An 18,104-nucleotide genomic window follows, 5' to 3' on the forward strand; every position below is an offset into this window, starting at 1 on the left:
TCAGATATTTATATTCTTTGCAGCCAAAGATGGAGAAGCTCTGTACAGTCAGCAAAAATAAGACCGGGAGCTCACTGTGGCTCAGATCATGAACTCCTTATTGCCAAATTCAGACTTAAATTGAAGAAAGTAGGGAAAACCACTAGACCATTCAGGTATGACCTAAATCAAATCCCTTATGATTATACAGTGGAAGTGAGAAATAGATTTAAGGGGCTAGATCTGATAGAGTGCCTGATGAACTATGGAAGGAGGTTCATGACATTATACAGGCGACAGGGATCAAGGCCATCCTCATGGAAAAGAAATGCAAAAAAAAGCAAGAATGGCTATCTGGGGAGGCCTTACAAATAGCTGTGAAAAGAAGAGAAGTGAAAAGCAGAGGAAAAAAGGAAAGATATAAACATCTGAATGCATAGTTCCAAAGAATAGCAAGAAGAGATAGAAAGCTTTCCTCAGGGATCAATGCAAAGAAATAGAGGAAAACAACAGAATGGGAAAGACTAGAGATCTCTTCAAGAAAATTAAAGATACCAAGGGAAAATTTCATGCAAAGATGGGCTCGATAAAGGACAGAAATGGTAGGGACCTAACAGAAGCAGAAGATATTAAGAAGAGGTGGCAAGAATACACAGAAGAACTGTACAAAAAAGAGCTTCACAACCCAGATAATCACGATGGTGTGATCACTCACCTACAGCCAGACATCCTGGAATGTGAAGTCAAGTGGGCCTTAGAAAGCATCATGTCTATTAACAAGTTTTAATTTTCCTTTGGTTTCTTGAACATATGGAATGCAGTATAATAACTGTCCTAATGTTATTCATGAATTCTATCCCCTGTGTTATGTTTCTGCAGCTTTTCTGAATCCTCAATAGCTTTTGATTCACTGCCAAACATTGTGAAGTTTACCTTTTTAGGTGCTAGATATTTTTTGTATTCCTATAAATATTTTTGAGCTTTTTTTCTTAGATGCTTTTTCTTAGATGCTTCTACATTACTTGAAAACAGTAATGCTCAAAGCATTCTGATCTTGCTTTTAAGATTTGTTAGGTAGGACAGGAGCGGTATCTAGTCTGGGGCTAATTTTCCCCCACTACTAAGGCAGTACTCTTTAAAGAACTCATCTATGCCCTCAGCACTGTGAAGTTTTGTCTTGCCGCTGGGAGCAGGCACCATATCTCTCCTGCCTCAGTTCTCTGATCCTTTCGAGTGGTTGTTTTCATGGCCTGGGGTAATTTCTTCACTCTGTGCTGAACAGTATTCACTTAAACACTCAAGGGGGATGCTCAGTAGATCTTCATCGCTCTCTTCATGTCACACCTTCCTCTCTGGTAATCTATTTTGTGAATTTTTGATATCTTGGCTTATCCAGACTCTTAGCTTTGTCGCCTTAAATTAGAGAGACTTCTGGACTTTCCCTGGATTTTCTCTCCCTGAACAATGGCCTGGAAACTTTATCCAGATAGTAAACTTGGGAAACTGTAGCAGGAATGTCACTGTTTCATGTATTTTATCTGCTTTTTTAGTTGCATCAGGTGGGAAGTTAAATCTGGTTCCTATTCTTCCAAGGCTTCCCTGGTGGCTTAGGTGGTAAAGTATACGCCTGCAATGCAGGAGACCTGGGTTCAACCCCTGAGTCGGAAAGATTCCCTGGAGAAGAGAATGGCAACCCACTCCAGTATTCTTGCCTGGAGAATCCATGGACGGAGGAGCCTGGGAGGCTACCGTCTATGGGGTCGCAAACAGTTGGACATGACTGAGCAACTAACACACACACACACACATACACACACACAAATTCTTTCATTTACATGAGAACCTGAAGTTGGAATCTTTTTCTTAGGTAGACTGGTCTATAATTTAGTTTTCTTATCTTGTATGGTTTTTTAAATCAAAGTTTTATTAGCCTCATAAAATAAATTGGATAGAGTTCCCTCTTTTTCTATGTTTTAGAAACAAGAGAGGGGATATCTGTTCTTCAGATGTTTAAAAATTTAGTAAGTTTGACTGGAAAGTCAACTAAGCCTGTGATCCTGGAGGGAGAGGAAGTCCAGACTTGCAATTACTGACTGAATTTATTTAATTGCATTGGTTTATTTAGCTTTTCCATTCCTTCTTATGTCATTTATGTAATTTATATTTTTCTTGAAGATTATCCATGTATTAATGTTTCCAATATATTTGTTTGAGATTATCACAGAAATTTTCTATAACTAAAATTTTTCTATGTATATAGATTCACCTTTCATTCCTAATACTGTTTTTTTATGCCTTTTCTTTTACAAATATTTATCATTACAGTTTATTTCTTTTCTTAGTATGTTTAAGTTTTTATTACCTTTTAATTTTGTTATTCTTCTTGATTTTTGCCAGCAAGTTTATGATTTTGTCTCATTTTTATTATATCCTACTATTTACTTTTGGAGAAGGAAATGGCCACCCACTTCAGTATTCTTGCCTGAAGAACTCCACGGCGGACGAGCCTGGTAGGCTACAGTCCATGGGGTTGCAAAGAGTCGGAGATGCTGCTGCTGCTAAGTCACTTCAGTCATGTCTGACTCTGTGTGACCCCATAGACGGCAGCCACCAGGCTTCCCCGTCCCTAGGATTCTCCAGGCAAGAACACTGGAGTGGGCTGCCATTTCCTTCTCCAGAGTCGGAGATGACTGAGCAACTAATATTACTATCACTACTATTTACTCTTAGGTTCACTGTGCTTTTTTCACTAGTTTTTAAACTTGAGTTTAGTTGAAATGATTTTTCATTATTTTCAATATTTTTTGCTCTGAATACATGCAGTAAGGACACATTTCCCTGGAGAAGGAAATGGCAGCCCACTCCAGTGTTCTCGCCTGGAGAATCCCACGGACAGAGGAGCCTGGCGGGCTACAGTCCATGGGTTTGCAAAGAGTCAGGCATGACTAAACAACAACAAGGACAGCGTTATACTGTTTGATACTATCATGTGTTTTCTCTGAACATTTTAAAGGACTTAAATTATAAATTGACTTCAAAGAGGGTATAATAAGTGAATTTTACAGTTCGAAGCAATGTTTGGGTCCCCATTATTTCATCTCATTTTTATACTAGTTTTTAGGGGCTGCTGTCACAAATTACCACAAATTTCTTAACATAACAGAAATTTATTTTCTCACGGTTCTAGAGGCTAAAAGTAAAAAATCAAGGTGTCTGCAGGGCCACACTTCCTCCAAAACCTATCAGGGACAATTTTCCTCTGCCTCTTAGCTTCTGGTGGTGGCCAATCCCTGGCATTCCTTGGCTTGTAGCTATATTACTCTAATCTTGGCTCTCTTGTCACATGGGGTTCTCCCTACGTGTCTGTCTTCACATTATATTTTCCTCTCATAAGGACACCAGTCACACTGGATTAGGACCCACAATAATGACCTCATGTCAACTTTGTTACCAAATAAGGCCCATTCACTGGTGCCAAGGTTTAGGACTTCAACATATCTTTTAGGGGAGGGAGCTGGTCACAGTTTAACTGATAATAAACAACATAATCCAAAACTGAGATCTGGAGATGTTAAGTAATTCGCCCAAGGTCAAGTAGCTTAATGACTGTTAATTACTATTCAGATTTCCCTGCTCCTAGGCTTTTCTCAGATATTGTAATAAGATGCATCCCACTGCAAGTACCTTAAAGTGAAGTTCCATGATAAATGTGAGCTTCTGGGAAATAAAAATCTCTCCTCATCCACCAGGGGGAGCCAGGCTCAATAGGGCTCCCAGGACAGCCAGGAGTACCAGGAGAAGATGGAGCTGCAGGGAAGAAGGTAACACTGTTTTCCATATTATTGGAATAAAACTATTAAACCACATATATCTTGGTCCTGCAAGAGCTCAAATGAAACCATTCAAGACGAACTTAGTCTCTTTAAGAAAATAATATCCCACAACTCTTAATTTCCTTTTTCACTTAGTCCAGATAAAAGAGCACCAATTCAAAGCCCAAGTAAGTGTCTTACGACCTCTGTCTTTTCTCTGGTGTTTTGGCCATGGTGTTCCAGGGACCTCCTCCCTTTGGGATTCCTAGAAAGCACTTTTATTTAAAGTTTGAGAAAAAGGCTTTTTTTCCTCCCCTCCAAAAAGGAAAAGTCTGTAAATGTATTCAGGAAGTAAGGCCATTATAAAGATTTCCTGAAATATTTTGAGTTGACATTTGAAATACTCATTTTTCAATATAAGTAGAGAAAAACAGCAGATGGTAAGGCTGAAGGTCTTTCTTGTTTTTTCAAAAAACAAACCACCAAATGTGAACGAAGAGCCAAAAGAAAGTGAGCTTATTGCTTTGGCAACTGGCTGGGAAATTGGACTTTTTCACAATATTTCAGCTGCTCTGAGCTAAACTGAAGTTTGATATTAAATTATTCATGTTGGTAAACTTCCAAATTAAATTTGAGACTAGAGTGAAGGTCTTTTCTGTACTGGAGGATCCAAGCAGAGACAAGGCGGGTGTATTCATATTGGCTATGCAGGATCAACTAAGACACTGGTGTCATTTTCTCTAGGGAGAAGCAGGGCTTCCGGGGGCAAGAGGCCCTGAAGGACCACCTGGGAAAGGACAGCCTGGCCTCAAGGTATGGAATCCACAGTGGTAGGGGAAGGGAAGCAGACGGCTGAGTTCTGGTCTTGATAAGAAGAAGCCAGCTTAGGAGAAATTTGATGTTATTCTTGCTATGTCAAAGACGTTTACTTCTGGCTTAAAATTATGGCCACTAGCTTTTGAGCTTTGCTAGACAGCAAGTATGTATTATTCATCTTCATTTTCCTAACATCTGTCACAAAACCAAGCTTATAGGAAGAGTTCAACACATGTTTTCTTAATAAACAGCCAAGTTGACATTTAAAAAACACACACACAGTAAGGGAAAAGAAGACTTGGGATACATCCTTGAGACATCAAAGTCCATAATTTTTTTTTTCAAATGTTTATACAATCTCACAGAGTAGTAAGAAATATAACCTGATGAAGTGGCACTTTCACAACATGGCATAGATTTATTCAACACATTTTAGAAACACTTGTTGAATAATATCTTTATATGTCAATAGGAAAACACCCAAATTCATCAATAAGACCTACAACCTCTAAGGTGTCAGATATTACTACAGTTCTTAGGTGCAGTCATCAATACCCATATAAATTTTCTGAAGAATTATATATGAGCAAAGTAAAAATAAAATCCATATACTTACTAGTGTTCTATTTTTAATTCTATTAAAACAGTAATTGATAGCTTAGATGTCTACGTATTATTAAAAATATTGGCTAAAATTGAGTCATTAGCCTTAAACATGAGAATGTGAAATATAAATGTATTTGTAGCATTTCAAATATTTTAAATGTTTAAAATTTAAAACTGACTAACCAGACTATGAGATCTGGTTTTTTTGGCAAGGGGGTGGGGGGCACGGTGGGCAGCAGGGAGTGGAAACATACACAGAGAGTTCCCTTCTAACATCAGGCAAAAAGTACTTTTAGAGATGATTGCCTATTAACATTCAGGAGAACTAATGTTTCCCTGAATATACTTTTGGAAAATAGGCCCTTTGAGTTAATAATTGAAGCTGTGGGGATGAAAGACAGCTCTGAGAAAGAGAGCTAAGGTTGGAGTCCTGCATTTTACAGCAGCTGGAGAGAGAGAGCATTCCGTACAGCATGAAGACAGGCTGAATCCAGAGTACCATGTTAGGGGAGCCGAGGAGGAAGGGCTCCAAGAAGAAAGCAATGGGTGGTGTCAAATACACCAGCAGAGCAAGGAAAATATGCGTGAACTGGATTTCTGGCATCGAGGGGATATGGGGCTTGTAGAAGGCTATTGCAGAAGAGTGGTAGGCAGGAATATGTTATATATCAAAGCAGTCAGTGTGTGGTGCTGGCTCTTTACTACATTTAGGTGGATCTGGGCTTCCGTGATGGCTCAGATAGTCAAGAATCCACCTGCAATGTGGGAGACCTGGGTTTGATCCCTGGGTGGGGAAGATCCCCCTGGAGGAGGGCATGGCAACCCACTCCAGGATTCTGGCCTGGAGAATCTGCATGGACGGAGGAGCCTGGCCATATAGTCCATGAGGTCGCAAAGAGTCAGACATGATGGAATGACTAAACACACACATACTGCTGTTGGCTTCTGGGATCATTTAGGTCAGTAAGTTAAATATGGTACTGAAGAGGAGAACATAAAGAGTTGGGGTAGATTTCGATGCTATTGGCAGATGATAATGACATGATAAGTGACATTTGGATATTTAACAGTTTTTTAAATTAGCTGCCATCACTGCCCTCCATTAGTACGGGTACTAGGGAGTTGTCTGCATGTTTGTGGATTCTATAGGTCTCTCTTCTTTTTAGTGGAGTGTCTGCACTGCTGATGACCTCGGTATAGGCCAGTGGTTCTTAGGGCACAGCCCCTGGAACAGCAGTGTCAGTGTCACCTGGGAATGTGTCAGAAATGTAAATTATTGGGCTCTACTACAGACCTAGTAAGTAAGAAACTCTGGATGGGGGGCCCAGAAATCTCCAGGTGATTCTTATGCATGTTTAGGTTTGAAAACGGTGGTATAGTCATTTATGTCATAAATATTGGACAGCCTCATGGTAAAGAATCTGCCAGCAGTGCAGGAGACCCAAGTTCAATTCCTGGGTCTGGAAGATCCCCTGGAGATGGGAATAGCTACCCACTCCAGTATTCATGCCTGAAAAATCCCTTGGATAGAGGAACCTGGTGGGCTATAGCCCATGGGGTCACAAAGAGTTGGACACAATTGAGTGACTAACACCTTCAGCTACATACCCCAAGAAATTCTTTTGTTGAGCTGGGCACATGCTTACCTATGGTGCCCTGGAGTTGAGCCCTAGGGTAAGGATAGTTCTGGGATGCTCTGAGGCTTCTGGTTGAAGGTAACAAAGTTCTCTGGCGGGGAGCACTGGTGTACACAACCCTGCTGGGGAACACGAGGCAATGTGTTGCTCTGCACTGGGTTAATGCTCACTCATCTTTCTACCAATTGAATTACTGGCCTCCTTGGGGAGAAAGAATTAAACTCCATGGAGGAAGAACCAGGGCTGATTTTTTAAATGTCTCCTTTTATGTTTCAAAACTGAAATAGCACAGAACCTGAAAAACAGTGTGGAAAAGCAAAAGTGGCTTTCTTCTTCAAAACTGTGACTGTCTCAGAACCACTACTTAAACAAACCAAGAGGGCAAAAGACCTGTAAAGTCAAATCAAAGTCTCCAAGGAAAGATACTGAACACAGAGTTTGCTGCTGCTGCTGCTGTTGCTGCTAAGTCGCTTCAGTCGTGTCCGACTCTGTGCGACCCCATAGACGGCAGCCCACCAGGCTCCCCCGTCCCTGGGATTCTCCAGGCAAGAACACCGGAGTGGGTTGCCATTTCCTTCTCCAATTCAGGAAAGTGAAAAGTGAAGGTGAAGTCGCTCAGTCGTGTCCGACTCTTAGCGACCCCATGGACTGCAGCCTACCAGGCTCCTCCATCCATGGCATTTTCCAGGCAAGAGTACTGAAGTGGGGTGCCATTGTCTTCTCCTAGGAAGTGTTAAATCACACTGAGTAAATGGTGCAGTCTGGACAGTTCTGAAGTCATGTAATCTACACAAGAACATCAACAGACCCTGTGCAACTGAGCTGGGCTTGGGGAACATGACTTTGAAGTTGGTATGCACTGAGAGTCTGGCCATGACGTAGTTGCTATAAGATGGAGGTGGATATATTATAAAACAACTGTACTTTTTTATAATTCTTTTTGTCAGGGAGATGAAGGAAAGAAAGGGAGCAAAGGAAATCAAGGACAGAAAGGGTCTCAGGGGCCCGGAGGGCCAAAGGTATGTACCATAAATTCTTATTTATGCTTTGGGGAGATTGTTCTTGTGTCTGGTTTTAATGGAATCTTGTTTCCTTCTTAAGAAATACAAAACCAAAGCCTCCAAAATGAAAAAGGCTTTAGAAAACATACTATTCCAGACCATTACAAAATGGGATAAAGAGATTGTATAAAACATGTGATCTTCATTGGAATATTGATGCTGCTAGGAGAGAATCTGTGTGTTAGTGTTCTTTATTAACAACCAAATATTCCATAGTTGGGATACATTAAGACCATAGGAGATATCAATTCTCTATCACCTTGCTTTGCTGAACAAGAACAAAAAAGTCCCAGACTGAGAGGCAATGCGGGGAGGATGTAGAGTGGGGCTTCAGAAGGGATGAGAGGGGGATTCTCACCCTGCTGCACCCCAGAACTTTTGGAGATCAGTCACTTTAATCATGGAAATAATCATGGTAACAGTGTCTATTTCACAGGGTTGTTGTGATGACTTTAAGGAATGACTAAAGCACCACTTATCATGGTTCCAGGTACATTGTTAGTGTTCAGCACTAACAGTGGAATTATTCAGAGAGCAAAAAATCAGCACAATGAAGTGGAAAGTAGGGCATATATGTCCTGATAAACTGCCTGAGACAGGGTGCTGAGAAAAAAGTAAGGAAACTGCAAAGCAAGCAAATAGGCATGTGTCCTAACTTAGCAGGAGAGAATATTGAGGTCATCTGGATGTGTCAGCAAACAAAAACTGCACACCTGAGAGAGTTAAGGGCTCCAGGAAGATGCTAATTGTAGGAAAGAAACAGGGAGTAAGTTCAAGGACCAGAGGATTAAAGATCAACTTTAAAACAAATAGGCCCCCCAGAAGATACACACAGATACAAAGCAAAGCATCCCCTACATGCCAGTGATTCTTAAACTTCCATGTCATCATTATTGCCTGGGAGCTTGTTACAAAGTCATATTTCATGGTGCCATCACAAGAAGTCTGGATTTAGTATGTAGGTGGGACCCAAGAATCTGCATTTCCTAAATAACTACCTCCTGCTGCAGGAAGTTCAAGGAGCACACAATGAGAAAAGCCATTATATAGGAAATATATTGTATTAACAACAGTGATTACTCTTCATGTCTTAGTTATACTGACTCAACATGAATATTTTCTTGCATTTTGAAATAAGGCTTTTCCTGATAAAGAATTGCCATATTGTAAAACATACTCACACTTTATAATAAGGGTCTTTAAAAAAATTTGTATAGTTTCCATGTATACAATTTTATATTTAAAAGTAATTGGCTTCTTTAGACATATAGATGACTAGCAGGCACTTGAAAAGATGCTCAACATTACTAATTATTAGAGATATGCAAATCAAAACTATACTAAGGTACCACGTCACACCAGTCAGAATGGTCATCGTTAAAAAGTCTACAAATAACAAATGCTGGAGAGGGTGAAGAAAAGGGGACCCTCCTACAGTCTCAGTAGGAATGAAAGTTGTTGCAGTCAGTACGGAGAACGGGGTGGAAGTTCCTCAGAAAACTAAGAGAACAACCGTATGATCAGTAATTCCTTTTCTGGGCATACACCTGAACAAAACTATGATTCAAAAAGATACACACACCCCTATGTTCATAGCACCACTATTCACAATAGACCAAACACGGAAATAATCTAAATGTCCATCAACAGACTGATGGAAGAAGAATAAGATGTGGGATAAATATACAATGGAATCCTACTCAGCCATAAAAAAACAATGAAATAATGGCATCTGCAGCAACATGGATGGACCTAGAGATTATCATACTAAGTGAAGTAAGTCAGAAAGATAAATGCCATGTATCCCTTATATGCTAAATCTAAAATGCGGCACAAATAAACCTGTCTATAAAGCAGAAGCAGACTCACAGACATAGAGGACAGGCATGGCTGTTAAGGGGGAGAGGGGTGGTGACGGACAGACTGAGAGTTTGGGGTTAGCGATGAAAACTATTACATATAGAATGGATAAACAACAAGGTCCTCCTTTATAGTTCAGGGGACTATTAATATATTCAATATCCTATGATAAACCACAATGGAAAAGAATATAAGTAAAGAACATCTATATGGGTGTAAGTGAGTCACTTTGCTGTACAGCAGAGATTGGCACAACATTGTAAATCAAGTATACTTCAATAAAAAATTAAAAAAATTTAAAAGTAATTGGCTTCTTTTTATAAAAAAAAAGTAGAATAAATTAATTCTAGACACATAATTTCACTTAACCTGGTTTTAGTGAAAAATTTAACAGGTTAATGTTTTATCCCTTTGCCACGGGACTGAATAGGGTGGTTATCTGTTGCCAGAATCCTGGCCATGTCCTGTGCCACCCACATACAGGTTTGGATTAAGGACTGGCACATACATGCCTTGGCATCATCTGGCCCCAGAAGGCCAGTGTGTTCAGCCCATTTGGTCATACAGGTAACCAGAACAGCAGGAGGCCTCAGCTGTGAAGATGGACAGGGCCCAGGGCAGGGGTCATTACCAGTGAGTCCTTGCAATGGAGTCCTTCCTGGAGGAGCAGGATTACATAGTTCATTCTCTAAGACATGCTAAGTTGCTCAGTCATGTCTGACTCTCTGAGACCCTATGGACTGTAGCCTGCCAGGCCCCTCTGTCCATAGGATTCTCCAGGCATGAATACTGGAGTGGGTTTCCATGCCCTCCTCCAGGGGATCTGCCCAACCCAGGGATCAAATCCATGTCTCTCATGTCTTCTGCATTGGCAGGTGAGTTCTTTACCACTAGCACCACCTAGGCACAGAAAGCAATGGCACCCCACTCCAGTACTTTTGCCTGGAAAATCCCACGGATGGAGGAGCCTGGTAGGCTGCAGTCCATGGGGTCGCTGAGTCAGACACGACAGAGTGACTTCACTTTCCCTTTTCACTTTCATGCATCGGAGAAGGAAATGGCAACCCACTGCAGTGTTCTTGCCTGGAGAATCCCAGGGACGGAGGAGCCTGTTGGGCTGCCGTCTATGGGGTCGCACAGAATCAGACACGACTGAAGCGACTTAGCAGCAGCAGCAGCACCACCACCACCTAGGAAGCCCTCTCTAAAGGCAAGAGGAGGCAAATTTTTTGGTAAAGGTACAGGGAGCAAATATTTTAGGCTTTTTGGTTCAAGAAGCAAATTGAGGATATTATGGAGGCACCTATATAGCAATCATTTAAAAACGTGAAAGCCATTTTTAGTCCTGGGGGTACAAAAACAGGCAACAGGCAGGATCTGGCACCTACTCTAGATCAGTAGTTTCTAAACTGCTTGATTACAAATCCTTACTAATAAAAAAAAAATTGACCATGATGCAATCTATGTTTGCTTATTGGGTTTTCAATTCTAATTTTTATTCATAAACTATTATATGAACATACATTATGAGATTTACATAAATGATTGAAATTTTAAAAGATGAGATAAAAGTACAGAGTGTAGTCCTGATAAATTTTTCTAATATCTCAAATGTGTTATTTTGAACACTTCATGGGGTGTGTGACCCTCTTTTAAAGATAATTGCTTTACCGGAGATTATCATACTAAGAAAAGCCAGAAAGAGAAAGACAAACACCATATGATATCACTTACATGTAGAATCTAAAATATGACACAAATGAATCTATCTAAAGACAGAAACAGACTCACAGACATAACAGACTTGTGGTGCCAACGGGGAGTGGGCTAGAGGAGGAGTGCTCTGGGAGCCGGGGATTAGCCAGTGCAAACTGTGATATTTAGAATGGATAAAATACAAGGTCCTACCACAAAGTGAAAGTCAAAGTCGCTCAGTCGTCTCTAACTCTTTGAGACCCCATGGACTATAGCCTGCCAGGTTCCTCTGTCCATGGAATTCTCCACGCCAGAATACTGGAGTGGGTAGTCGTTCCCTTCTCCAGGGGATCTGCTCAACCCAGGGACTGAACCCAGGTCTCCCACATTGCAGGCGGATTCTTAACCATCTGAGCCACCAAAGCACAGGGAACGATATTCAATATCCTGTGATAAATCATAATGGAAAAGAACACGAACATTTATATATGGTATACGTGAATCATATAGACATGTTATACACGGTTCAGCTATACATGAATCACTTCTCTGTATAGTAAAAATTAACACCACATTAAAACATACCTCAATAAAATAAGTTAAAAAGACAGACAATTGCTTTGCATAGTGTTTCAAAGTACAGTAGTAGTACCTATATCAGAATCACCAGAGGTGCCTTATAAAAATTCATATTAATTTTTTTTTTACCATAAACTAACTACTTCTAAAAAGGGACATGAGATACCATACAATGGAAGACTGATACAATGTGGAGCATAAAATTCAAAGGAAAAAGTTGTAAACTAAAAAAACATTATTTGCCTATCACATGTACCTTAAAACTTACACTAAAGGTATTTGCTATAACTGAATAAATATTTCCCTCTGAGCTTCCTGGCGTACAAACACAAAAATGAATCACCACGCATTGCATGATTTTTGTTACCTAATAAAAGGATGCACAAGAGATAGAAATTTCCTATTACTAAGGAATTAACTGAATTTATTTATTATAGGGAGTGAAATCTTAATTATTAATAACTTTAGTAGTGGCTTAACAAAGATGCTCAAGTATTTTCATGTGGTTTGTGAAACAGGTCACAATACTTTAAAATGCTGGAAATATATTTCTATATTTTTCTTAATATAATTCCATATATGATTTCCTTGTTTGAAATGTAATGAGTATTTTGTTCTGTTTTTAGGGTGATCCAGGAATTATGGGCCCTGTTGGGATGCCTGGAATATCAATTCCTGGACCACCTGGACCAAAAGTATGCATTCTTGGGGATATATTTTTCTTTTACTTGGATTTTTTGGAAGTTGGAGTGGGGAAAAGATTCATAAAATCAGTGAAAGAATTTTAGCTTTGGAAAAACCCAAAGATATTATATAGCTCAACCCTGCCATTTCATGATTAAGCAGATGGAGGGCCAGCAGCAAATTTAAGACTAGAAACCAGGTTTTCTGCTCCTGGTCTTCTGCTCCTTATCACTCTACTTTGAACTACCTTCCTTAAATGCTAGCCTTAATGCATGTAAGAATTTATTGCATTTGTTCAGAATAATCTGCTAATCAGAAAGTCTGGCAGAAAAGAAATCCACTCAGATGTAAGAGCATTCCCAGACATTTTCACAGTCTAAATATTTGTGTCTAGAGAGCCACCTATTATTTCAGCTCTTCTCTGAAAAGCTTAGTAGTCTTTACTGACAGTTTTTATTTGCTTAAGATTTGAAACTCTTCTCAAATATATTAGAAGGATGTACTCTCTCAGAATCTAAGAGATTAAGCTCTTTATAATTGGCCAATGGCTTTTTATGCCCTGAGCCATGATGGTTTCTCATAAAACCTAAAGTCTGAAACTGAAAATTATTTGACATGTGCAGGGAGACAGAGGTGGACCTGGGATGCCTGGATTTAAAGGAGAACCTGGAATTGCTATTCGAGGACCAAAGGTATCCTTTATTCATGTTCTTTTATTGCAATAAAAAATGAAAGCAGATTTAATGCATCATAAGTTATGACTGAGATTGTTCTACTTAGAGTCTCTACATTGATGAACTGAGATATAAGAATATATTATTCCCCCTTTAAAAAATCAAGCCAGCAGATCATTTATTTTTCATAAATGTGGAGGATGATAGCTCCTCTGGTAAAATGCTTGCTGACTAAACAGCTGATTGAAAATGCTCTTTTTCTTTCTGTAATGTCTATAATATGATATTATATGGCCTCTGGCCTCCTTCATTTACATATTAATGGCCAATGCATCTCTTCTGCAAAACACTGTCCAAAGAGTTCATGTTTAGAAACTTTATTGAATTAGATTTCCCTGCTTGTTGTCCATCTTTCAGAGTTATTTTAAATGAAAATGCAAATAATGATGAGAGAAGACAGTTTTAAGTAATCATCACTATTTTTCCCATGGCAACAAAGTACCATTTCCCTCCTCACATAAAACCTAGCCTTACACAGAGAAATGCTACTTTCCAAATGTCAACAAGCACATCCCTGTTTATGAGGACAGGCTTCAGGGCTCCATAATCAGCGCTCATTAAATTAGTAGCATGTTGTTATGTAGCTTTGAAGCTGGCTTTATCAAATTGTCTATTCTCAATGAAAGGGTTCAAGTACTGACACCAGTGACTTTCAAACTTCAAAAAAGAAAACTTAGACCATCTTTGCATATAATTCAAAGCCTATTATATACTAACATAAGTTGTAGTGATTCCTCTTAAAGCAAGAGGTAGGATGCTGACCTCCGCTGTTCTTAATCACTTTGAGAGTTGTCCTTGCTAGAGTGCTATCTTCTGGCTTACTGGGGACAGAAGACGTTTCTGGGATATTTTCAAGCTAAAACAGAGAATGTCCTGGGAAAATCATATGAAGATGGTCACCCTACTGCCCAGACTCTGAGGCACATAGGAACCCAAGCTATGTAAAAGACTCTACAGAAACCCAAGTTATGTATGACTCAAGGAGAAAATTCCAAACTTCCAAACGCTAAAACTACAGGCATGGCTTCAGTCAAGAACATTCGGGTGACAATTTTCATACTGTTTGATAGCTTCCTGAATCTGTGCAACCCTAGGTCCATGATGCAAGGTTATTTCTTTCTACTTACACTGTTCTTTACAAGAGAAGCAACATCTAAATGTATGCTGCTGCTAAGTCGCTTCAGTCATGTCTGACTCTGTGCGACCCCATAGACGGCAGCCCACGAGGCTCCCCCATCCCTGGGATTCTCCAGGCAAGAACACCGGAGTGGGTTGCCATTTCCTTCTCCAATGCATGAAAGTGAAAAGTGAAAGTGAAGTTGCTCAGTCGTGTCCGACTCTTGGCGACCCTGTGGACTACAGCCCACCAGGCCCTCCGTCCATGGGGTTTTCCAGGCAAGAATACTGGAGTGGGGTGCCATTGCCTTTTCCATCTAAATGCATAGTTGATGTTTATAAGCTCTAACCGTTTTCTACTGATCATTATTGGTGATGGTATTTAGAGTTATTTGCCTTTTCACTCCAGTCATTTTTCTAATTCCTTGGTCTCTAGTGATTACTTGTTCTGCCATTTCCCCCTAATAGATTGTTTTTAAGTTCGTGGAGGGTTAGCTGATAAAAATTTTAGCACATTAATTCAGTTTTATGTATTTCTTCAGGGACCACCCAGATTTTTTTTTTTAAAGCTCATTTTGAAACACCTGATTAAGATTTCTACCCTAATTTCTGTTGAATGAGAGAGACACTTCAAAGAGAATCACTCTGCAAAACATTTTCTTGAATCCAGTGCAGAAAAACCAAGTGGCAAAATTCCATCCATGAAACTACCAAGAGGTGTCCAAAATAAAAATCTGAGCAAGAACACTGCCCTTTCCCTACCCGCTGTTAGCATAAGAAGTAACAAGTTAACTGAAATTTCTGCTGGAGACAGGACACAGATCTCTAAGAAAAAAATGTTCCTAAACCATGGATGTTTCAATGGCTTTCCCTGCAGTGTGGGGGCCAGAGGATAAACAGTAACAGCTGCTGATAATTTGTTATAGGCTTGGAATTTAGGAATGAAAATGGAAAGTGAATTTTGATTCCAATTTCTTTTTAAATTTCAACTTAACCAGGGGGAAGTTACTGCTTTGTTTTGCGGCTGGCCTGCTCCTTGTGTAAGCACGCAGAGAAATGGGCATCTTATTTGGGGACCTGTCCCCATAGGAAATGCTTAGTGCTTCAACCTTGCACATAATTGGAATAGTATAATAAACTGCTTCTCAGATATGACCAGTTCCTTAGTGGGGAAGCCACCAGAATTCAGTGCTCCAGAATAATTTGTTTTTTGCTTTGTCATACATCTTTAAGAGATCATCTTGGATTTCTGTTGATGTGCATTAAGTACATAGTGCATTCTAAATAGTGAATTAATAGTGCATTTTTATAAGTGGCCACATGTTTTCTGAAGACCATTCTTAAGATGGTTAACCATACGAGGCCACAGTCTCTTTGTCTTAATAGGAAATGACAGCTGTTGTATTCATGATTTTCAAAATCAATTTAACTTTCTTTTGGCATAAAAAAATCTTTCCCCAGTTATTTATTTATAGGAGTAAAATCAGAAACCATTTTTGGGAATTAGATTTGGGGCAACACTTTGGCTTGGAATAACGCAGCTTGATTTCAGCATTTGCTTACATATAAGACAAATATTAGGAATCTGACTACTTTTTCCAATCTTGGAAAACACATGTCTATTATTAGAGTTTCTTTAATGATGTGGCAAACATAAATATTTTATTTTTATTTTTTAAATTATTTTTAAAAAGTTATTTTTTATTTTATTTTATTTTTATTATTTCTTTACCTTTACAATATTGTATCGGTTTTGCCATGTATCAGAATGAATCCACCACAGGTATACATGTGTTCCCCATCCTGAACCCTCCTCCCTCCTCCCTCCCCATACCATTCCTCTGGGTCGTCCTAGTGCACCAGCCCCAAGCATCCAGTATCGTGCATCGAACCTGGACTGGTGACTCGTTTCATATACGATATTATACATGTTTCAATGCCATTCTCCCAAATCATCCTACCCTCTCCCTCTCCCACAGAGTCCAAAAGACTGTTCTATACATCAGTGTCTCTTTTGCTGTCTCGTATACGGGGTTATTGTTAACATCTTTCTAAATTCCATATATATGCGTTAGTATACTCTATTAGTGTTTTTCTTTCTGGCTTACTTCACTCTGTATAATAGGCTCCAGTTTCATCCACCTCGTTAGAACTGATTCAAATGTATTCTTTTTAATGGCTGAGTAATACTCCATTGTGTATATGTACTACTGCTTTTTTATCCATTCATCGGAGGCTTTTACTTTACAATATTGTAGTGGTTTTTGCCATACATTGATGTGAATCAGCCCTGGGTGTACATGTGTTCCCCATCCTGAACCCCCCTCCCACCTCCCTCCCCATCCTATCCCTCAGGGTCATCCCAGTGCACCAGCGCTGAGCACCCTGTCTCATGCATCAAACCTGGACTGGTGATCTGTTTCACATACGATAACAGACAAAACATAAATATTTTAAATCATGAACAGCTCTTTATCAAAATAATTGATGTGAATTGACAAATGCCACTGTAAGAGTTATCACAGCAACAAAATGGGATGTGGGATGTAAAGAAATGTTTTAAATATAAGTGCAATAGGTTTACGATGAATAAATCTTCTTTGGTAAGAGTCTTCTTCATTTTTCCTTCGTTCCATTTTATTCTGGCCAGAAATTTCTCTGAGTTTCATTGGTACAGAGAACTCTTGTTCAAAGGGCAATAATCCTCCTTCCTTATCCTCTATATAAGAGGACAGTATTACTACTAAGTTTCTGATGCCCAAAGTCATCATGGTAAAGCAGTATTTATCACTTTTTCCTAGTTCTCAGGATATGAACCACTAACTCTGTGTCCTATTCTTTTATAAAGTGTTTTTTAAAAATTAACCTGTTTTTCATTTTTATTTGAGCTTTTATTCCTCACTTAATTTGGGCCTCACTGAGGAAGATAATAGATGTAACATAATAATAGGTAACACACAGTATCTTATTTTATACTTAAAATTTTGTTCATATTCTTCTCTACTCTTCTCACATGGTGCCGACTAAATTTTCTCATTTTATAATTGCCCTTATTTTATGATGCACTAACGTTTTGTAATTTTTAAAATTAAAATATCAGCAACTAGCTCTTTTCTAACCCCCATGAAAGGTTTCCTATGCAGGACTTTGTAGTAGTTCATATATACTCCTTACACTCATTCCACTCATCATTTGCTTCCCATAACAGAAATGGGAAAGACTTACAAGGAGATAAGAAGTTGCCATATTTCCTTCTAAAAATTCTCAGACCATTCCTCTGCCCTTATCAAATCTGCCTTTGGTGTGCTGAGTTGGTACTGAGCTTAAGTTTTGCCAGCTGTTTCATAGTTTAGGCTCATGATATCTCCTGTGTTGGAATTCACGCAGGGTGCCCAAGGCCCGCAGGGACCAGTGGGTGCTCCAGGACTCAAAGGTGACGGCTATCCTGGTGTGCCCGTAAGTGTGAACGCTGCTGTTATCTCCTCCCCCCCTCCCTCTCTTCCTCCTGTCTCTTTCCTTTCCTTC

The 18,104-nt window shown here is 39.5% G+C and overlaps 1 protein-coding gene across 1 annotated transcript in view; it reads left to right on the top strand.

The window, feature by feature from the left end:
• COL28A1 (collagen, type XXVIII, alpha 1) overlaps positions 1–18,104 on the top strand; it is a 181,367-nt gene that overhangs the window by 75,955 nt on the left and 87,308 nt on the right. Inside the window, exons 19-24 of the mRNA XM_010839817.1 lie at positions 3,729–3,800; positions 4,536–4,604; positions 7,798–7,869; positions 12,672–12,740; positions 13,353–13,421; positions 17,967–18,035. Coding sequence (XP_010838119.1) covers positions 3,729–3,800; positions 4,536–4,604; positions 7,798–7,869; positions 12,672–12,740; positions 13,353–13,421; positions 17,967–18,035 — 420 coding nt within the window. The remainder of the gene's footprint in view (positions 1–3,728; positions 3,801–4,535; positions 4,605–7,797; positions 7,870–12,671; positions 12,741–13,352; positions 13,422–17,966; positions 18,036–18,104) is intronic.

Source organism: Bison bison, unplaced genomic scaffold, assembly GCF_000754665.1.
Source record: "Bison bison bison isolate TAMUID 2011002044 unplaced genomic scaffold, Bison_UMD1.0 scf7180017864134, whole genome shotgun sequence".
NCBI lineage: Eukaryota > Metazoa > Chordata > Mammalia > Artiodactyla > Bovidae > Bison > Bison bison.